The sequence below is a fragment of the Symphalangus syndactylus genome, chromosome 18 (genome assembly GCF_028878055.3).
Source record: "Symphalangus syndactylus isolate Jambi chromosome 18, NHGRI_mSymSyn1-v2.1_pri, whole genome shotgun sequence".
Taxonomy (NCBI): Eukaryota; Metazoa; Chordata; class Mammalia; order Primates; family Hylobatidae; genus Symphalangus; species Symphalangus syndactylus.
This window is the reverse complement of record NC_072440.2, coordinates 16,482,954-16,502,855: the sequence shown is the minus strand read 5'-3', so window position 1 is coordinate 16,502,855 and position 19,902 is coordinate 16,482,954. Positions and strand designations below refer to the sequence as shown.

Here is a 19,902-nt window from a genome sequence, read left to right as displayed (position 1 = left end):
TCACACCCCACACTCAAACCCACCACACACCCCTACACAGTCACCACACACACAGAACACCTCCAAACTCACCACACATGCCTCCACAAACACACCACACAGCACACTCCCCCACACTCTCCACACACACGGTGCCCTGAACCCCCACCCTGGAGACAGACACTCCTGCTCCCCTCCGTGCTGGGCGTGGTGCTGGGCGTGGTGCCGGCGCTGGAGGCGGAGTTGACCATGAACCCTGGCAGCTCCTCCCCCGAAACGAGGCAGGGACTAAATATTCACAGAACAAACCTAAAGTGAGTGCTGGTGGGTGCCAGGAAGGAGGGGCACGCGGGACCTAAGGGGCTGCAAAGGTGTGCCCAGGTCAGGGGGTCCAGGCAGGCCGCCCAGAGGACGACAGGATGTCCCAGCTGAGGGTGGAAGGTTGGGGTAAAGAGGTGGGGGAGAGAAGAATGGGCCGAGAGGCTCGGTGTGTGAGAAGCTGGGAGCCGCTGTGGAGGAGGACAGCCCTCTGGCTGAGGTTTGTGTTCCCAGAGCAGCGTCAGGACGTTCCAGTTTGGGAGCGATGCTCCCAGGGCACAGCTAGGGGGACAGGGATTGGGGGGAAAGAGCCCAGGATGCATCCCTGGCTTCTGCCCAAGCAGCTTGAGGAGGAAATGAGGAGCCGAGGGCGGGAGCATGTGACTGGCAGACTATGGGGAGAGTCAAGTGAATCTTCCCGCACTCTGCAAACCGTCCTTTTCTCAGAAGAGGTGACAGCGGGAGCGCTCCAGCCCTGCCCTTGTCCTCCACACCCCAGGGCTCCTGGGCTAACAGTGCTGCTGCCCAGGGCTGAGCTGGGTGAGTCCCGGGTCCCTGGACCTCTGGCCAGTACCCACCATGTGACACACCAGGAGGCCCTGCCTCTCCAGGCTGGAAGCAGGAAGAGGAGGGAGCCCAGTCCCAGCGGCACGGGGGGCTCCAAGTGACAATGGCACTGGGTAGATCCCACTGATTCTGAGACACCCCCTAGAATACCCTCATTCTACAGATGAGGCGAGTGAGGCTGAGAGCTGGTGAGGAGCGTGCCTGAGGCCACATCACCAGGTCCTGGTCCCCACGTCCTCACCAAACAGCTTCCCTCAGGCCTCCTGGTCTGGAGGGACAGATGTGCAGGACCCAGTCCCCACCATTAGGGCTCTGGGACCCCCAAGCCTCCTGCTCCTCTCCCATCACCACCCATCCTCCCTTGCTCCTCCAGGGGCCAGGGCTGGGGCAGGGGCGGTCCTGGCTCATCACAGGCCCCATCCCAGGGTTACGTGGATTCCCTTCCAATAAACTCACTCACTTTCAAAATTTCCTGGTGGTTCTCCGAGGCGTACAGGCGCCCATCGCGCACGATGTCCTCTATGAGTTGCTGGTAGTCCTCTGGGCAGCGGGGCAGCAGGGGGAGAGGAAGGCGAGGGGCTTGAGACCCACGTGCTCCCCTTTCACCTCCAGCCTCTGCCCTCCCTCCCCTGCTCCAGCCACGGGCTCCGGAGCTCTGCCTCTGTGGCTTTGAACCCGGGGCTCCCTCCACCTGTATTGTCCTCCTCGGGGTTTCACTAAGAACCCCCTATTTAGCCCTCAAAACCCTGCTTGGGCAGCACCTCAGCTGAAGCCTGCAGATGCCACTAACCGCTGCCTTGCCTGTACCACCTGGTACCACCCTCGGCCTATCTGGCTCTGGCCCCTGACAGTGTTCGTTCTGCTTCCAGGTCTGTACCTGCCAGGTCGCAGCTCCCTGAGGGCAAGGACGTGCGACTCATCTCTGTGTCTCCAGGGCCCCACCTGAGCCGTGCACAGTGGGCCATGAAGACAGTTGGGTCTTACCATCGTAGGTGACATAGGGCACTTGGAAGCCTTTGCCGCTGTTGCCTTCATTGGATTTGAACTGGATCCAGAGCTTCCGGGAGCGGGAGGTGAAGGCGATGGGCCTCTCGTAGGTCTGGCAGGTCTCATAGGTGGTGATGGACGTGGGCGAAGCTGTGAGTGAAGCATCATTGCTGAGCTGCCCCAGGTGGGCAGCTCCTCCTGCCCTAGGCCGCTTGCCTCCCATCCAGTCCACCGCCCAGCACCTGCACCGAACGCCTGGTTCCCCAAACACAACAGCTTAGTCTATGTGCTTGTTCCCTCTGTCTCTGAGGCACTTCCCTACCCTCAACCCTGGTTCCTACTTGTCCTTCTGAGACCCATCTCTGTGTCCCCTCTTCCAGGAAGCCTCCCTGATTGCCCCCCCATCCCCTCCCAAGCTCCTGCTCTGCTCTGGTGAACCCCTTATCACAGGCCCTCTGTCAGTGGGTCTCCATCTCCCTCGAGCTAACTGCTCCTCAGTGACAGGGCTCAGGCCTGCACTTGGTGCAAGGCCAGGGCGGGAGTGGAAGCTGGGGGAGGACGTGGGAGATGAACTGGCACTGACTGCTGGGACCAGAGGCACAGACTTGGGAAGTCCCTTCTCCCCGAGAGCAAATGCACCAGCAAGGCCCACTGAGCCCTGATCTCCCGAGGAGGAAATCAGGAGCCGAGTGCGGCAGCGTGGGCACAGCATGTGACCGGCAGGTAAATCTTCCCAAACTCCGCAAACCATCCTTTTCTTAGACGCGGTGACAGTGGGAGCACCCCAGCCCTGCCCAGCCTCTCCCCGCTTAAGGGCTCCTCGGCAAGGCCTCACGGTTCCCTGGGGGCCTTCCCGAGGAGCCCCTCATGGGGGACAGGCTGGGCTTCACTTGAGCTCAGCCTTGTGGTGGGGGATAGAAGGAGGGGATGCTGGGGGCAGGGGAGCGGGTGAGGGGAACAGGCGGGGAAGGTGGTCCCGGGCCGGTCTCCTGCCCATCTGCACACTGCGGCTTTTGGCTGGTCAGCTGCGTCAGCCTTGCTGACATTTGTCTACTCATTAGCTATGCTGAGCAACTCCTGCCCAGGATAACGCAGCTCTGGCGGAGCAGCCCCGGAGCAGACCTCAGGCCCCTCCCCACGCCCTCCTCTGGCCGGTCTCTGTGGTCGCTGTGTACCCAGAGATGTTCTCTGGCCAGTGTCTGTGGGTGTCTGGGTTCCTGCTCTTCCTTCCCTAACACTCAGACATGGAGCTTGCTCACATGGGCACCCATAGCCCTACAGCAGGGAGGTCCCCTGGACAGGTGCGCTGCAGGGATTTGGCTGGTGCTGGCGGGGGGGCTCAGGGGCCTCCCAGGCATTCCTGCTGCTGTGGCCAGCTGGGCACACATGTGGTCACACCCACTGCTGAGTCCAGTCCTCTCTCATGCCATTCCATCCTTCACTCCCTGAAGTCTCAAGAGGAGCCCTGATGGGGCGGATGGGCCCAGAGTCCAGGGCTTACAGAGGGGTGGGGAGGGCTCTCTGAGCTGGTATCTTGTGTGTTGCATGGGACGGCCGTGTTGTCCCCCAAACCTCAGCGGGCGGGAGGAGACCCTTGGAGCTGGAGCCTGAGGTCTCGCCCTGAGCAGTGCAGCAGAAAGCGGTGGGAAGGGGCCCTGCGGCTGGTCCTGCCACTGGGATGAGGGCCGGGCTCAGGGCCAGGCTCGTGGCCGGAGTTGAGACCAGGCCTGACCACGTCCCAGCACCCACTCTTGGAATACCCTAAGCTCTCCAGATCTTTCCATAGAACTCTGTAAAGCCAGCTTTTAGACCCAAGTGGGTTTCAACCCTGCCTCCCAGGTGGACTCTGAGGGGCTGGTCCCCTGAGCCCCAGGGCCCTCCTCTCTGCCCTGTGAAGGCAGCGATCCCGCCTGGCGGAACCGCAGCGAGACGGGGGTGCACACGCGGCTGAGGCTGCCTCTAGTCCCCTCCGCCCCCAACGTACCGCTCTTCCTCATGACCAGAACATCGCCGCATTCATCCTCGATGGGCAGGAAGATCTCAGGGACCACGATGAGGATCCTGCGCTTTGGGGGAGGTGCGATGTGCCAGACGCATTCAGCGTTGGCTGGGTAGTCGCCAGGGTAGTTGGGGGACTCGATGTAGCCGGTGTAGTCACCAAGCTCGCCGCCGCAGCGCTGGTCTGTGGGCACAGTGGCCCGAGGGCCTCATCAGGCTCCGCTGGGCAGGGGCGCTGGCCGGCCAAGCCTCTAACCACCTGGGAGGCCTAGGGCAGGGCTGGAAGGTGCTCTTGTCTCCTCCCACACCAGCCCTCGGACCCTTAGCCCATCCTCCTTGGGGACCCTGCCTGGGCTGCCCCCAGAGCAGGAGGGCAGGTCCCCTGTTCACGCCTGTGGTTCCCTGAGGCCCAGCCTGGGGGCTTCTTCTTACTGGGCTGCCATGCCTGCAGGCCCACCCTATTTCTCTGTGGCTGGGCCTTGTCAGGGGCACTGAGGGCCTGGAGCCCTGCCCTCTCTAGCGGCCCCGTCAGTGCCCCTGTAGGCTGTCAGCTACCCCAGCAGACCCAGAAACTAGAGCAGGGCCTGGCTCAGGGCAGAGGCTCAGGCTGTGTTGGGTGAGCAGTGGGAACTGATGAACGATGGGCACCATTGTGGGCTCCGTAGAGTGGGCCAAGCCAGGGCTGCCCCTTTGGTGCCACAGGCTTCCAGATGGATGCAAGGCACCCGAGAGCAGACGGGATGGAGCAGGAGGAGTCCAGTGTCCTCGTGGAGCTCGTGTGAGATCAGGTCTCCTCCCGCCCCCACAACCTGCCCAGCCCCTCCCGTGTTCCCAGCTTCCCGTGGCAGAGCAGCAGCACCCACTTTTGCAGTGTGTGACGTTGGTGGAGCCATCGAAGTCTGTGCTGGTGTTGCCCGGACAGGTGATGCAGTGGTTCTGGCCAAACTCAGGCTGGTAGGTGCCGACGGGGCAGCGGATGCAGCGGTGGGTGGTGGTGTTGTAGTGGTGGCCGGGGGAGCAGTGCACTGCCGGGGGACACAAGGCAGTGTGGTGGGTGTGGAGGGGTGCAGGGAAAGGGCAGCATTGGGGAGCTGTCCCCAGGACCTCTCATGTCCTCGAGGTCTGTTTTGGCACAGAGTTCAAGGCTCTTCCCCACCGCCCCATGACCTCCCACCACCCTCACTCCGCCATGGCCAGGAAGAGCCCTTGGCGTGGGAGTCACATGGCAGATTGATGTGATATTGGCTTCAGCAAAACAGGGATCACACAGGCCACCTTGATGGGAGCAATTTTCAGGGAGAGTGGGGGCGATGATGCGACCGGAGGTGTGCAGGGAAGACAGGGAGGAGGGGAGGTGGAGCCAGCGAGGCCAAACCCTCTTTCTACAAGGTTGCTGGGGCAGGAGAGACAGGCAGCCAGAGTCTGAGGGGTGGCGGGGCGGGGGGCTAGAGGTGGGCAATTCTTTTTTTTTTTTTTTTTTTTTTGAGATGGAGCTCGCTCTGTCACCCAGGCTGGAGTGCAGTGGCGCCATCTTGGCTCACTGCAACCAGCACCTCCTGGGTTCAAGCTATCCTCCCCTCCCAGTCTCCTGAGTAGCTGGGATTACAGGTGCACATCGCCACACTCGGCTAATTATTTTTGTATTTTTTTTAAGTAGAGACGGGGTTTTGCCATGTTAGCCAGGCTGGCCTCAAACTTTTGACCTCAGGTGATCCACCCACTTTGGCCTCCCAAAGTGCTGGGATTATAGGTGTGAGCCACTGCACCTGGCTTCAGTTTTTTTAAATGGGCAAATTCGGAACAGTTTGTATGTGCAGGACAGTATCTGGTGATGTGGCTGGCTCCAGGGGGCTGAGGGCCAGGCCACCTGGACAGACAGACAGACACTGAGAGGGAGCGCGGTGGGGAAGCAGGGTCAGCAGCTGAGAATGGGGAGGATTTGGGGGGAGTTGGTGAGTGAGGGAAGATGGGATGCAGACCTGGGTGGGACCAGATGCCCTGAACAGACAGCAGTTGAGGTGATGCCCTGATCCCGCTCCTGTCCCCACACTCCTGCCCCCTCCTCACCCTCTCAACCTCCCTTCTACATGCTGCTCAAGGCCTCCTGTCCCCAGAGCCCTGCCCAGTGCTCTGAGGAGCTGCTGTCCTCCTGGAGCTCAGAAAGCTCTCAGCTATAAGATGTCCCTGTCCTGATGCAGGGCACAGTGGGTCACCCACGCCCACGCCTGACAGCTCCAGGCTCCTCCTCTGAGCTGGGAGGTTTGCCACGTGGAGGAGATGAGAGGGGCTCGGGGAAGCCTCTCGGGGTGGGCGGGCATGGTGGGGGGCATGCTCACCTTTAGCCTCGCAGTCCTGGAAGGAGGTGGTGCCTTCGTGTTTGGTGAGCAAACCCCCTCCGCAGGGGAAACAGCCGGTGCGCCCGGGCTCAGGCTGGTACGTGCCCACGGGGCAGGCCTGGCAGGGCTTGAAGCCGTCGGCCGAGAAGAAGCCTGGAGAACACTGGCCTGGAAGTCAGAGGTCACAGCTCAGGCGGGCAGGAGGCACCACAGGGCCCAGGCTGTGGGTGGTCTCAGGCCCTGCTCTTGGCCTTTGCCTGGCCCTGGAAAAGATACCGGGCACCCGAGGCCTGGGGTGGGGACGGGGTGGGGAGAGCGCAGCAGCCGGGGTGCAGGAGGCTGGGCCCTGGTCCGGATGCTGCCAGCGGTTCATGTGTGGCCTTGGTCAAGCCTGGCTTTCCTTCTCCCGCCAGCAAGAAGGCCTGGGGGTTGAAGAGCAAGAGGCCTCGCTGCTGAGCTAGGAAGGGGACCCACGGGTGGAGGGGCGGGTCACGTGTCTCAGAGGGGCTCTCCCCGGGGGCGCAGGCTGCACCGGGGTCTTCGCAGAAGGAGCACCTGCTCAGCTTCAGGGTGACGCTGCCTGGTCCACCAGCAGGGCCAGGCCAGAGCAGAGGGAGGCGGGTCTGGGGAAGGTTTCTGAGGTACTCAAGGGCACCTCTGAGAGAAAGGGAGGGGACCACAGGAAAGCCAATTTCAGCTCCATATAAAGAATGTTCTAGCATTCCAGCAGACTCAGGATGCAGAGAGTATTCTGGCACTGAGTGAGGGGCGGGTTTAGCATCCTCTCAGCCCAGACCCTGGGATTCTCAGCTTCCACCCAAACACTGAATCTCCTACCAGTGGCCACTCCCCCAGGGGTGGAGACCACAGACCTGGAGCGGGCAGTGGGCCAGAGAGCAGCCGGCAGCCTGCGTGGACCCAGGGCTGGGCTCTGAGCCCTTCCGTCACCGGGAGAAAGCTGGAGGTCCCCAGTATCCTGGGACCCCACTACCCCACCCTCACAGGCACTGTGCTGCTCAGGGTGCTGAGAAGCTTCCCCGCGGATTCTCCTGGGTGAAACTCAGTGGCCTGGGAAGAAAGGCTCATGGAGAGACTGAGCTAGCTTCACAGATGGAGTTAAGTGGGGAGAGGGAGGTAAATGCAAAAGCTCTTTGCAAACCTAACTGCATTTGGTAAATTGAAAAAGGGCTTTCTAAACCGTCTGTGGGGCACATCATAAAGTTCTTTGTGTGGAGCAAAGTTCCTGCTCAAGTATAAGATACACTCTGCAAAGTGTTCCAGTCGTAATGGAATGTTCCGTAAAATGGAAGCTGTCTGGTCCACCATAAGGCACCTATGTGCCTCCCTTAGAAACCGTAAGTTGCACACTGTGAAGTCCTTTCCAAAGGGCACAGTGCAATTCTGAGAGCACACCGAGTGCGGTGCAGCGCTCAGCTCTGTAGTGCAGGCCAGGACTGCTGACGCTTTGGGATCTGTCATGCCCTTTGTAAGTGGTGACGGCACAGACATCGTGAAGGGTTTTGGAAAGGACAAGGAACTTTAGAAAATACCACACCCTGTGGCCACACCAGGTACCTGGGCCTTGGACAGGAGGGCCTCATCAGAGACAGGAGGAGCCCCCGCCCACCCCCCACCCCCAGCCCCACCCCCACCTCTCCTTCTAGGGTAGGCCCGCACTCGCCTCCACATTCCGACACGTTGTGGGCACCAGCCAGACCAAGCCCGTCGCTGCTGGGGCACGGTGTGCAACTGAGCTGGCCTTCTGTGTCCTGGTATGTTCCTGGCATACATGGCACACACTGGCCGAGCTCGCCGCCGAAGTGGGTGCCAGGCCCACAGGCAACTGCAGAGGCAAAGCGGAGAGGCTGCTGGAGGCAGAGGCGGGGAGGCCGGGGGGTGTCTCCTGTGTGCTCAAGCCCAGGCTCTCCTGATAGACACAGTCCTTGTTCCCTGGGGCCCCAAGGACACAGAGGGGCCCCTGACCTATCCCAGAAGAGCCTGGGGCAGGACCCAGGGGACAGCCATCTGTGAGGGCCACGAAGCCTGGCCCTTCTGGCTGCTGCACCTCAGAGTCCTCTGTGGACCCCTCCATCTCCACCCGCTTATAAAAGCCTGTGGTCCCCATTTCCCCCATACGTCTGTCTTCTGTCTGCTCTACACCCTGCCCTCCAGCTTTAGCAAACTGCCTCCTGGATGTCGCCACTTGGATATGCTACAGTCATTTCACCCCACAGCTCCCCTGTCCTTCCTCAGTGGAGGAGTCAGGGGCAGTGGGGAGGGACTGGGGCTCAAATAGGCAAGGGCAGGAGGGCCTGGCGGGGGAGGTGGGAGGGGCGTAGTGAGGAGATGATGGGCTGAAGACAGCGCAGTCTGGTTGGCTACACTGAACAAATACATCAACTGATGAGTAAGGAAACTGAGTAAATCAGTAAATTAAGGAGAAAGGGAGCCGAGTTTCTCAGTGCTGGAGAAGATGCTTACAAACGTGGAAACGGGGAGTGAGGGTTAGAAAGGACCCTGAGCTGTGGAACGGGAGGCACTGGCATGAACTCATAGATCCGCATGCCTATGTGTACACGTGTATACACACCTATGCTTTCCAGTTCTGTCCGATGAGAGGGCCTAGAGGCAGTGGTACTCCAGGAGCAATGAATAGCCCAGATTTTGGTTTCTACCCATCATCCTCCTCTCGAAGGAACCCGGGGTCTTTGGGGATTTGGCTGATGCCAGGGGATGGAGAGTGTCAATTGGATCTGAAGGGGAGGCTCGTAGCGTGTGTGTGGCAGGTCAGAAAGACCCAAGAGCCAGCTTGGTGGGGCACCCCTGGCTACCCTGGGGACACAGTGAGCGCCGAACTAAGTAACATCAGGAATGGATCACAACGCAATGAGTAAGGGGAATCTGAGTCTACAGGGATACAGACCCAGAGGTAAACGGCCATGGCCACCTGCTTTCCTACAGGAGAGTGTGGAAGGAATGGTAGAGGTGGCTGACATGGCGGGAGCTGTGCAGAAGTTTGATGAGGAGGAGAATATTGGTCCAAACTCAGAATGTCCCCAGAAAACACTCATCAATCACAGAGGGAAGATGGCGAGTGAAAGTGAAGCCAGTGGCAGGCTGGGGGTATCCTATGGTGGGCTGGGGGTATTGTGGTGGGCTGGGGGTATCCTGTGCCTGCTGATGGGGCGCCCAGGATCAGGCCTCGAAGCTGAGGTTCCTGCTGGACCCTGAGCCCTGAGTCAGGTCCCCAGGAAAGACCAGAGGGAGCTCTGAGTGTTAGCCTAGAGGAGGTGAGGTTGGGGCAAGGACAGGAGAGGCAGGGAAAGGGGAGAAGCGGCTCCGGACTGAAGGAGCCTGAAGACGCAGTGGAGGGTGACATGTCTTTCTGGATGGGAGCTGGGACCAGAAAAACAAAAGGGACATTATTGGAAGGATTGCTGGAGCTGAATGGGGTGGGTGTGTGGGTTGGATGGTAAAGACTACACACTCACACATGCACACTCACACACATGCATACACGTGTGGGAGACGGGGCGGATGTGGTAAAATGTGCACAATTGGGGAATTTGGATGAAGAAAATATGGAAGTTTTTTGTTCTGCTTGACAATGTCTCTGAAAGTTTGAAAACATTTCAAAATAAGTTATTTATTTTTATTTTGAGATGGAGTCTCGCTCTGTCACCCAGGCTGGAGTGCAGTGGCGTGATCTCAGCTCACTGCAACCTCTGCCTCCCAGGTTCAAGTGATTCTCCTGTCTCAGCCTCCCCAGTAGCTAGGATTGCAGGCGCTCACCACCACGCCCAGCTAATTTTTGTATCTTTAGTAGAGACGGGGGTTTCACCATGTTGGCCAGGCTGGTCTCGAACTCCTGACCTCAGGTGATCCACCTGTCTCGGCCTCCCAAAGTGCTGGGATTATAGGCTTGAGCTACCATGCCCGGCCCAAAATAAGTTATTGAAAGTAGAAGAGGCCGGGCGCACCTGTAGTCCCAGCTACTTGGGAGGCTGAGGCAGGAGAATAGGTTGAACCTGGGAGGCAGAGGTTGCGGTGAGCTGAGATTACACCATTGCACTCTAGCCTGGCTAGAGAGCGAGACTGTCTCAAAAACAAAAACAAACAAAAAAAAGAAAGTAGAAGAATGATATCACCAAGCTCCCTTTGTCCCCCCTTGTCAGTACGGCTGTCCCCCTCCACTGTCTGAGCCAGAGTCCCAGCTTCCCCAACCTGGCCCTTCCCCCAGCAGGTGTCATCTCTTTACCAACAGCTTCCCCCCCACCGCCCCCCGCCGCCAGGTGTCACCTCTTCTCCAACAGCTTCCCCCCCACTGCCGTCACCTCTTCTCTAACAGCTTCCCCCCACCCCCGCCAGGTGTCACCTCTTCTCCAACAGCTTCCCCCCCACTGCCGTCACCTCTTCTCTAACAGCTTCCCCCCACCCCTGCCAGGTGTCACCTCTTCTCCAATGGCTTGCCCCCCACCGCCAGGTGTCACCACTTTACCAACAGCTGCCCCACCCCGCCAGGTGTCACCTCTTTACCAACAGCTTCCCCACCCCGCCAGGTGTCACCTCTTTACCAACAGCTTCCCCACCCCGCCAGGTGTCACCTCTTTACCAACAGCTTTCCCCATCCCGCCAGGTGTCACCTCTTTACCAACAGCTTCCCCACCCCGCCAGGTGTCATCTCTTTACCAACAGCTTCCCCCAACCCCCCCCACCCTGCCAGGTGTCACCCCTTCTCCAACAGCGTCCCCCCTCCCCCACCAGGTATCATCTCTTCTCCACCGGCTTCCCAGTTTACACCCCTGGCCAACCCTATTGTTTGAGGCTTCGAACTTGTGGCTCCAACTGCCCATCCAGCATCTCCATGTGGATGACTTGTGGGCATCTCAAACCGAACATGTACAGCCTGCGCACCCCATCCCCCCAGCTCACTCTTCCTCAAATCCTTGGGGATTTGGCCCGCATCAGGAAGCGATACCACCTCTGCCCAATTGGCCAAACCCTTGGCGTCGTCCTTGAAGTCTGTCTCTCCCTAGGAGACCCCTCCATCTCATGCTCCTCCCCGTCCTTGCTCTACCCCCGCTACTCAGCCTTCTCATAACAGAGTGCGCGTGCCTGCGTCCTTGCTCCGCCCCCTACTCAGCCTTCCCATAACAGAGCGCGTGAGCCTGCGTCCTTGCTCTAAGCATTCCTATGGCTCCCCATCCAACTCAGAGTGGTGTCTGTGGCCTGCCAGGCCCCATCACCTCTGGCATCACTGTACCTGTGGGCATGTTCACTGGCCCACTGTCCATCTTCCGCACAGGCATGCGAGCTCCACTAGAACTAGGACTGTCTCGTGTGCTGGTTCTGCCTGTCCTACCTCCAGGCTCTCCCCTCCGGCCTCACCTGCTTCCCTGCAGCACGACGCTGCCCTCCTGGGCGGCCCTAGGCCTCACGACATCGCTGCTCTGTTCCCCGACCCTGACTCAGGCTCCCCAACTCCTGGAGCCCTGAGGTCTCAGCTCACGTGACTTCTCCTCCTCCAAGAAGCTTCCCTGAACCACATCCCAGACTAGAGAGGGCCTGTTCTGGTTCCCGTGCCCCTCGCGCCCCTCGACCGTGGCCTTACTGTCCTGTCCACTCCTTGTCCCTCCTCAGGCTATGATCACATGCCCGAGGCCTAGCACAGAGGAGTGCTCTTCAAATGACAGCGATGACCATGAGGGCTGCAGTCCTTCTCCCCGGCAGGCCTCTGCATCTCTCTGTCCCCTCCCCAGGTGTCTGTCTCCCCTGCGTGCCCACCACTGTTTACCCCAGCTCATGTGCAAGGAAGGACAGAGTCAGCATCTCAGTGACCACGGGCAAGGACTTACCGCATTTGCTGTCCTGTAGCACCTGGCCTGCTCCACATGCCCCCTGCCCCTCTAGGGCCTTGGCTGGCCTCTGGGCTACCTCGTACTCAGTGCCTGAGACCTGGACATAGAACTGCTGCCGGCCGATGGACTTGCGCAGGGTCTTGATGGCGGCCTGCAGGCTCTGTTCTGCTCGCTTCCGCAAGCAGTCCGCTTCGCACGTGTCTGCAGGGGCAGGAGAGACAACATGAATCGCTGGCAACCCTGCTAGCCGCTGCCTTCTTAGCTGAGGGCTCCCCCGTGCCAGGCCCTGCACTGGGCTCGGACACCTCAGCACATTCTCACGACAGTCCTGACCTAAGGGGTCACTGTCGCGCCCATCTGACAGTGAGGAGGCTGCCGACCTGGGAGGCAGGGCCTGCCCAAGGCCACGCGGCAGATGTGAGTGCAATCCAGGCAGCTGCCACTGCAACACATCACCCCCCAGGGTACAACTCACGGGGCAAGAACCCCTTTCTGTCACTCAAAGACTCTTGGGGACTGCCACTGTCCCCAGGATAGTGTCCAGCTCTCTGGCCCTGAATCCAAGGCCCTTCAAGATCCAGCCCTGTCTGGCCTTGCCAGCCTCATCCCCTCCACTCTGACACTCCCTGTGGATTCCAATGTCTAGCCGCCCAGACCTACTTACTGCTTCCTGGACACCTCCTCCTCTCTCTGACCTCTGTGCCTTTGCCTATTCTATTCCCTCTGCCTGAATGCCATTCCTTGCCACCTCTTCCACCCAGTGAGCTTTGATTCTAAGCTCTCATTCAAATGGCAGCTCTTCTGGGAAAGCTTCCTGATATGGTTTCAATATTTGTCTCTTCCAAACCTCATGTTGAAATCTGATCCCTAATGCTGGGGGTGGGGCCTGGTAGGAGGTGTCTGGGACATGGGGTAGGTCCCTCATGAATGGCCTGGTGCTGTCCTCGTGGTGGTCAGTTCTTGCTGGCTCTACTAGTCCCCATGAGGTGTGACTGTTGAAGACATAGGCACCCCCTCCCCTCTCTCTTGCTCCTTTCCTCTTGCCATGTGATGCCAGCTGCTCTTCACCTTCCTCCGTGAGCAGAAGGAGCCTAAGGCCTCGCCAGGCAGATGCTGCTGCCGTGTTCTCCGACAGCCTGCAGAGCCGAGAGCCAATAAGCTCTTTTCCTGATAAATTATCCAGCCTCAGGTGTTCCTTTTAGCAACACAAATAGACTAAGACATTTCCTTTTTTTTTTTTTTTTGAGATGGAGTCTCACTCCGTCGACAGGCTGGAGTACAGTGGCGCAATCTCAGCTCACTGCAACCTCTGCCTCCCAGGTTCAAGCGATTCTCCTGCCTCAGCCTCCTGAGTAGCTGGGATTACAGGTGCCTGCCACCACACCTGGCTAATTTTTGTATTTTTAGTAGAGACAGGGTTTCACCATGTTGGCCAGGCTGGTCTTGAACTCCTGATCTCAAGTGATCCACCCACCTTGGCCTCCCAGAGTGCGGGGATTACAGCCGTGAGCCAGCGCACCCAGCCAGACTAAGACATTTCCTAAGCCCTCACTGGGGAGAGACCTCAGTTCTATGTTCTATGCATTGTTTGTTCTTATGCCCCCCACTACTGAGAGTCTCACCTGGCAATGGGTGGTTTGCACGTGCGTGTGCCTCTCTGGCTGAGAGTGTTACCTTGGTGGGGACTTTTCTTTCCACAGTGCCCAAGCCCACAGCCAGGCCCATACCACACTTATCTGCTGACAGATCCCATCTCTTCAACATCAACGACTCACAAGTTGACACTCACATATAGCCAAGAGCAAAGTGCTGCTGTGACACCCGAGCCAGCATTAGAACCCCCTTCTGGAACCAGGAGAGACAATCCTTGGCTCAACCATTCTAGGGGGGCTGCACCTATTTGTCCTCCCGGGCCCCAGCAGGAGTATGGAGGGGCAGATAAGGGTCATGTGACTTCTGAGGTCACCTCGGCCCTTCTGTCCCATTGCCCTGGGCTGCCTCTTCTATCCTGGGCTGCAGGCGTTGACCCCTGCGAGCTCCCTTTGCTTGTGGGCCTGCCTCTGTCTCCAGAAGCTGGGCTCCCATCCGAGCCACAGCTGTGCTCCAGTGGGAGCCTGGCTTCATGCCTGGCAGGCCCCCGGCAGCGCCACCAGCCTGTTGTCCTCTTTCAGGCCTGCAGAAGCCCCCAAGAGAACCCCTCACCTACCTGAGGCCTCTTCCATCTTTGTCTCAATCTCAAACTCTGCTGTGATGTGGGACACCTCCTTGGATGGGGACTTGCGGCCACGGCGCCTCTTCTTGGAGGAGTCACACTTGAGGGTCACGAATGTCACATGGCAGTGGTCTGGACAAGGAAAGGACCACTGTGGCAAAGGCGGCATGGGGCAGGGAGAAGGTCCTACCAAGCCCTGCACACAGAGTGCCATTGGCAAGGAGCTCCTGGTCCGTGGTGCAGATGGAAAAACTCATGCTAGAGAAGGCCAGGGCTGGCTCAGGGTCTCAGGAGGGGCTGGTGGCTGAGCCAGGTCTCACGCCCGGTCCATCATGCTGCTGCAGGTGGAGGCATCTCATACATATTCATGAATGAGGCTGTGCCCCCAGCTCTGGGCCTGCTGAGGGTTTGGCCAGTGCGGACTCGGCTCCGGGCAGAGCCTGCTGCATGCTGAGAGCTCTGTTAGGTTTGAGGAGGAATCTTCACGGGGACAGAGCTGGTGCCTTCCTCCAGGGCCCCTCGTACCAAGCTTGCCCTCTGCTGTTCCCCCAGCCTGCAATGTTCTTGGAAACTCTCATTCAATAAATAGCTGCCAGGTGAGAGACCTCCACCCTCGGAAACCAGACTCGCTGGACCCTGGGGCCCCAGCTCCCAGGCATGAGGACTCTCCTACAGCCCCGTTGGTGTGGGTTAGGAGCAGGGCGTCCCACTCACCCAGCAGCGGCTGCCTGGCGGTCTCCTTTGCTCGTGCCTGGCTGTGGGGCCGGAGGTGGCACTTGGCATCTCGGATCTTGAAGCGGGCCTTCTGTTTGATGGGGGTGATGGGGGCATCTGGGGAAAGCCAAAATTCCCCCAGGTGATGGCCTCTCCTGCAGGCAAGGAGGTGGTGGGGGACGGGGGCTGCCAGGGGACAAATCCATCTGGAGCTGGGGGTGGGGCTTGATCTGAGTCCCTGTGCCCCGACAGCTCTCCTGGGGTGGGGGACCCTCTCCTGCCCCATTTCTCTCCCTGCAAGGCCTAAAACAGGTGAACACATGAATGGTGGGGTCAAGCTCACGTCCAGGGGCCACCTGCCAGGGGTCTTCTGTGAAGGAGGAAAGGGATCCTCCTACCTCCTCCCCATCAGCAAGCCATGATTGTGCTTTAGGAAAGAGCGCAGAACAGAAGAGAGATAGGACAGCAAGGAAGGGAAGGGGCTTTGAAATACTACAGATCCCAGGACTGCCGGTTCCTTGCAAGAGCAAATCATAGCCCTTGGACTAAAGAAGCCTATCGCCACAGGTGCTTAGAATCAAATCACATATGCATTAAATATATAGAAATGGGCCGGGTGCGGTGGCTCACGCCTGCAATCCTAGCACTCTGGGAGGCCGAGGCAGGCGGATCACTTGAAGTCAGGAGTTCGAGACTAGGCTGACCAACATGGTGAAACCCTGTCTGTACTAAAAATACAAAAATTAGCCAGGTGTGGTGATGGGCACCTGTAATCCCAGCTACTCAGGAGGCTGAGGCAGGAGAATTGCTTGAACCTGGGAGGTGGAGGTTGCAGTGAGCCGAGATCACGCCACTGCACTCCAGCCCGGGTGACAGAGCGAGACTCCGTTTAAAAAAATAATAATAAAAATAAACATACAGAAATGCACCTATCTATCAAATCCAGCATCCTGAATAAGAAAAGCTGCTGAAGACACAACCCCCAGCTCCTTAGCTGGCAGGAGCTAAGGCTGGCTGTGCCATGCTGACCAAGCCCAGCGGGTCGCTCCCAAAGGGCTGGGACTGTGCTGCGCCTCGGCCCTTCTTGGCACGCTCTGCACGGCCAGGCCAGCTCCGACTCGGCAGAACCTAATAGCCACAGCAGATGTGGCTTGCTCCACCCATACAGTCTGAGATCTGTGCACTCACAGCACGTTAGGGTCCCTGAACCACTCTGGCTGTGACCTCAGAGCTGGAAGGGCCCTCCCATGGTCCCCTGACCCTGGGCTGGAACTCGGCCTGCAGCCTGCTGGCTTCTAGGTCCTGGGCCTGGCTCATCACCAGTACCCCAGGCCACACGGGGCAGGGCCGAGAGCAGGAAGGTCTTCCCTGGGCGGTGCCCCTTCCTCCCCCGCCAGCATGTTGCTGGATGCAGTCAAGGTCACCCAGTGGCATGCAGCATGGACAGGCCGAGGGGTTACCTGAGCAGCTGGGCCCGAGGCCAGAGCTGGTGCCGTTGCGTTTCTGCAGTGCCTTGCCCTGTGGCCCTGGAACTCCGCAGCTCAGGACATAGCTGTTTTCCGAGTCTGCAGAGAAGCCGGTGGGTGAGGTGGGCCTGGTGCTCCTCCATCCCACGGCCCTCAGATTCTTGGGGCCTCAGAGGGATTGTGGAGTGAGACGAAGATCAGGACAGATTCTTCTGCCAGTTTCTGATACACAACCACAGGTAAGTGGCCAGAAGGAAGGAGCCCACAGGGTTTACTGAGAAGGACAGTGAGGCCCCCAGAAAACCAGACAGCTGCCTTAGGGCCACTCAGTTATGACAGACCCTCATTCCTAGGTCGGGCTCTTTCCTGGAGGACAGCTGGGAGCAATGGTGGGACCCCGGGGAGGAAGACCCCCCTGCCACAGCATCCCATCTCAGGGACAGCCCGGGTTACCTGGCACGAAGAGTGTGTGAGCTGGGCAGGAAAGGAAGCAGCTCTCCACACCGCCCACCTTGCTGCAGGACAGCTGGGCCTGGGGGGAGGTCTTGGCACGAGAAAGACACTTGCCTGTCTCTGTGAAGGGAGATATGAGAGAGGGCTGAGAGAGGCCAGGGCGGAGGCTTCCTGGAGCCGGGAGGGTCCTGGGCATGGCCTAATGGGGACTCCCCCAACTCCCTTCTTCCATGGCTGGGCTGGTTTGGTGGGAAGGCGCCTGGAGATCGCAGGTCCCTTGGGTGTGTGGGGATGCTGGGCCCAGACAGCTGGCTTAGTCCCTCCTCCCCCTCAGGCTCTAATCCTGGCTGTGAGAAGGTTCATGTCCCCATCCCCAGATCAGGAACTCCCTGAGGGCAGGGCTGAGCTCTCCAGGACAGGCGTCCATTCCCACTAGGGAAAGGAACGGTGGTAAATGAACACTGGCTTCCTGGGAGGGGCCGTGGGAGGGATCGCTCGGAAGCACCTCTTTGGGGCAGCACCTGCTACAGCCATCAGGTGTCTGGAGATGTCCAAAACAGCCTCCAGAATTTCTCACTTGCTTACTTATCGTTAGAGGATGAAAAAGTCCCCCGGACTCCTAGGAAAAGACGGACGGTTCTACAGCCATGGTAAATACCAGAACTGCTTTTACAGACGGCTAATTGGTTGGTGACAACCGGCTTATGTGGCACGCCTCTGAAAGCCACCTCATGAGCGACAGCCTCACACTCTGGTCAGTCATCAGTGTGGAGTTACTCCAGTATAACCAGGCTTCCAGGCTCAGTCAAGTCACCTCCCTTCTGTAACCCACACAGGCCATGCTGTTAGACTCCCATCAACCTAATCCTGACCTGCCTGGAATAAGCTTTGCCCCAAATCCCCAGGGAAGATCAGCAGTTTGCTTTGCTCCCTGAGCCTGCCTGACCAACACAGCTCCCCCTTACTTAAGTGACAGCTCAGCTTTCTGGTTTCAGATACTGAGCGGTGGCTGATCTCATCCTTTGGTAATTCTGGAGGTTCCTCCGAGATTGTTTTAGAAACCCTTGCTTCCCAGTGTCCTTTGGGTGCTGTGGGCCACAGGTGTCCTTGGTCAAGCCCCCGGGGCCCACATTTTGTCTGTCCTGCTGATTGCTTTCTGGGAGGGCACAGTGTGACAACACTCTGAGCTCTCACTTGCTTTGCTGCTGTCTCGTGCTGACTGCTTTGTTAGCAAGTGGGCCTCTGGCTGGGGAGCAAGAGCTTGTGTTCAGAGACGCACATTTACCTGCGTGTTCTGCTGCTGGGCACTTTGTTTTTGCTTGACTATTAGATAAAGGTTTATCCTATGAGTTTTGCTGTGCTCTGACTTGTCTTGTGTCTGAGGGATAGATAACAGGGTGCTCCTTGGGGGAGCAGATGACGACACAGGCCCTGCATGCTTCCAACTCAATCCAAGCTGGCCCCCAGGATCAACGGTCAGAGGTCTATGGTACTAGGGGCCAATTCCTATAGGCGACTAGGCAGAGCTTTCCTTGGGTCCCTTCTAAAATCTTCCTGAGGGCGCTCCTGTTCTGCCAACACGTGAAAGGAGGCCCCTTTGTTTTCTCCATATTCTGGGGTCACAGCTGTCAGGTCACTGACTGCACGGCCCTTTCCAGCCTGTGTCTGGTTGGGCGAACCAGGAACATCATTCTAAGCACACACTTTTGACTGATGAAAGTGATGATCATGGGCTGGTTATGCCAAGGCTGCAACTTCCCCGGCTGAACTCCTGCATCCTTATGAATTTAGACTATTATCCTAACTTGTGCTTGTCCTGGTAAACGGCAAACTGCCCCTACTCACCACAAAACCAAAACAGCGACAACCACCACCACCAGCTTGGAATAACATTGGTCATTGTGGGAACTTCTGACACATCAAAACTAATACATTAATATATTTAAGAGGAGCTCTAAAATGTTAGGAGACAAAATGCCATCATTTAACAGCTTTTGCCACTGGTATACCTTGGCCTCAGTTTCCTCCCACTCAAACCTTCCGAAATCCACTTGCCACTCTCTCTGCCCCGCTCCGTCTTCACCAGCCACTTATTGCATCCCACCCTCTCTGCTCCTGCCCCTCACCTCCTACACAAGCAACTCCCCCCTTAGGGTTTATCCCAGGAAAGTCAGAAATCAGATCTCTAATGCTGGATGTAAAGTCAGGTCTAGAGCTATGCTGAGTGCTGAAGGAAATTTTCCTAAACTCCAGGAGACAGACAAACATTTGCTTAAGAATTCAGGATATCGCTGGATAGTTACTGTCCTGGATGATCAGATCTGTATCACAATGAGTTCACGTAAGTGTTAGGATCTTGGATGGAAGAAAAAGTTCAAAAGCAACAGATGGTAAAGAGCAGTAGAAGCGGCCAGGCGCGGTGGCTCACACCTGCAATCCCAGCACTTTGGGAAGCTGAGGCGGGTGGATCACAAGGTCAGGAGGTTGAGACCAGCCTGACCAACATGGTGAAACCTCGTCTCTACTAAAAATACAAACATTAGGTGATCTGGTGATCTGCCCACCTCAGCCTCTCAAAGTGCTGGGATTACAGGCGTGAGTCACTGTGCCCGGCCAAATGTTTCTTGCTGAGAAACTAAATGTGTCAGCCTCTTTCTTCTGCCACTCAGTTTCCTTGGCCTTTGGAGGCAGGTTTCCGTAAACCTGCTCACAAAGGAGCGATGACCCCCAACACCCTCAATGAACAACGCTTTCCTGCAAAGAATCTGAAGGTACCATATCCTTCCTATGCTTCTAAGACGGATATCCCCTAATGCTGCCTCTGCCACCAGGACAACCCCAAACAAGCTCTTTCCCAAAACTCAACAGAAGAGCAGCAGTTGACTTTGTTCAGTGAGATTTTGCCTGAACAGCACAGCAATTCCTTCCATAAGTACGTGATAAACTCAGCCTTTTGATCTCAGATATTAAATGATGGTCAGTATTCGTTAATGTGTTCATTGACAAATGTTTAC

The 19,902-nt window shown here is 58.0% G+C and overlaps 1 protein-coding gene across 2 annotated transcripts in view; it reads right to left on the bottom strand.

Moving 5' to 3' along the window:
- Positions 1 to 19,902, bottom strand: part of SCUBE1 (signal peptide, CUB domain and EGF like domain containing 1) — a 140,002-nt gene that overhangs the window by 4,969 nt on the left and 115,131 nt on the right. For both annotated transcript variants that reach the window (XM_063622901.1, XM_055253153.2), the window contains 11 exons: positions 16,889 to 17,008; positions 16,430 to 16,534; positions 14,970 to 15,086; positions 14,250 to 14,387; positions 12,041 to 12,244; positions 7,867 to 8,028; positions 6,186 to 6,353; positions 4,713 to 4,874; positions 3,836 to 4,033; positions 1,849 to 2,001; positions 1,325 to 1,404 (listed from right to left, as the gene is read on the bottom strand). In XM_063622901.1, coding sequence (XP_063478971.1) covers positions 1,325 to 1,404; positions 1,849 to 2,001; positions 3,836 to 4,033; positions 4,713 to 4,874; positions 6,186 to 6,353; positions 7,867 to 8,028; positions 12,041 to 12,244; positions 14,250 to 14,387; positions 14,970 to 15,086; positions 16,430 to 16,534; positions 16,889 to 17,008 — 1,607 coding nt within the window. The remainder of the gene's footprint in view (positions 1 to 1,324; positions 1,405 to 1,848; positions 2,002 to 3,835; positions 4,034 to 4,712; positions 4,875 to 6,185; positions 6,354 to 7,866; positions 8,029 to 12,040; positions 12,245 to 14,249; positions 14,388 to 14,969; positions 15,087 to 16,429; positions 16,535 to 16,888; positions 17,009 to 19,902) is intronic.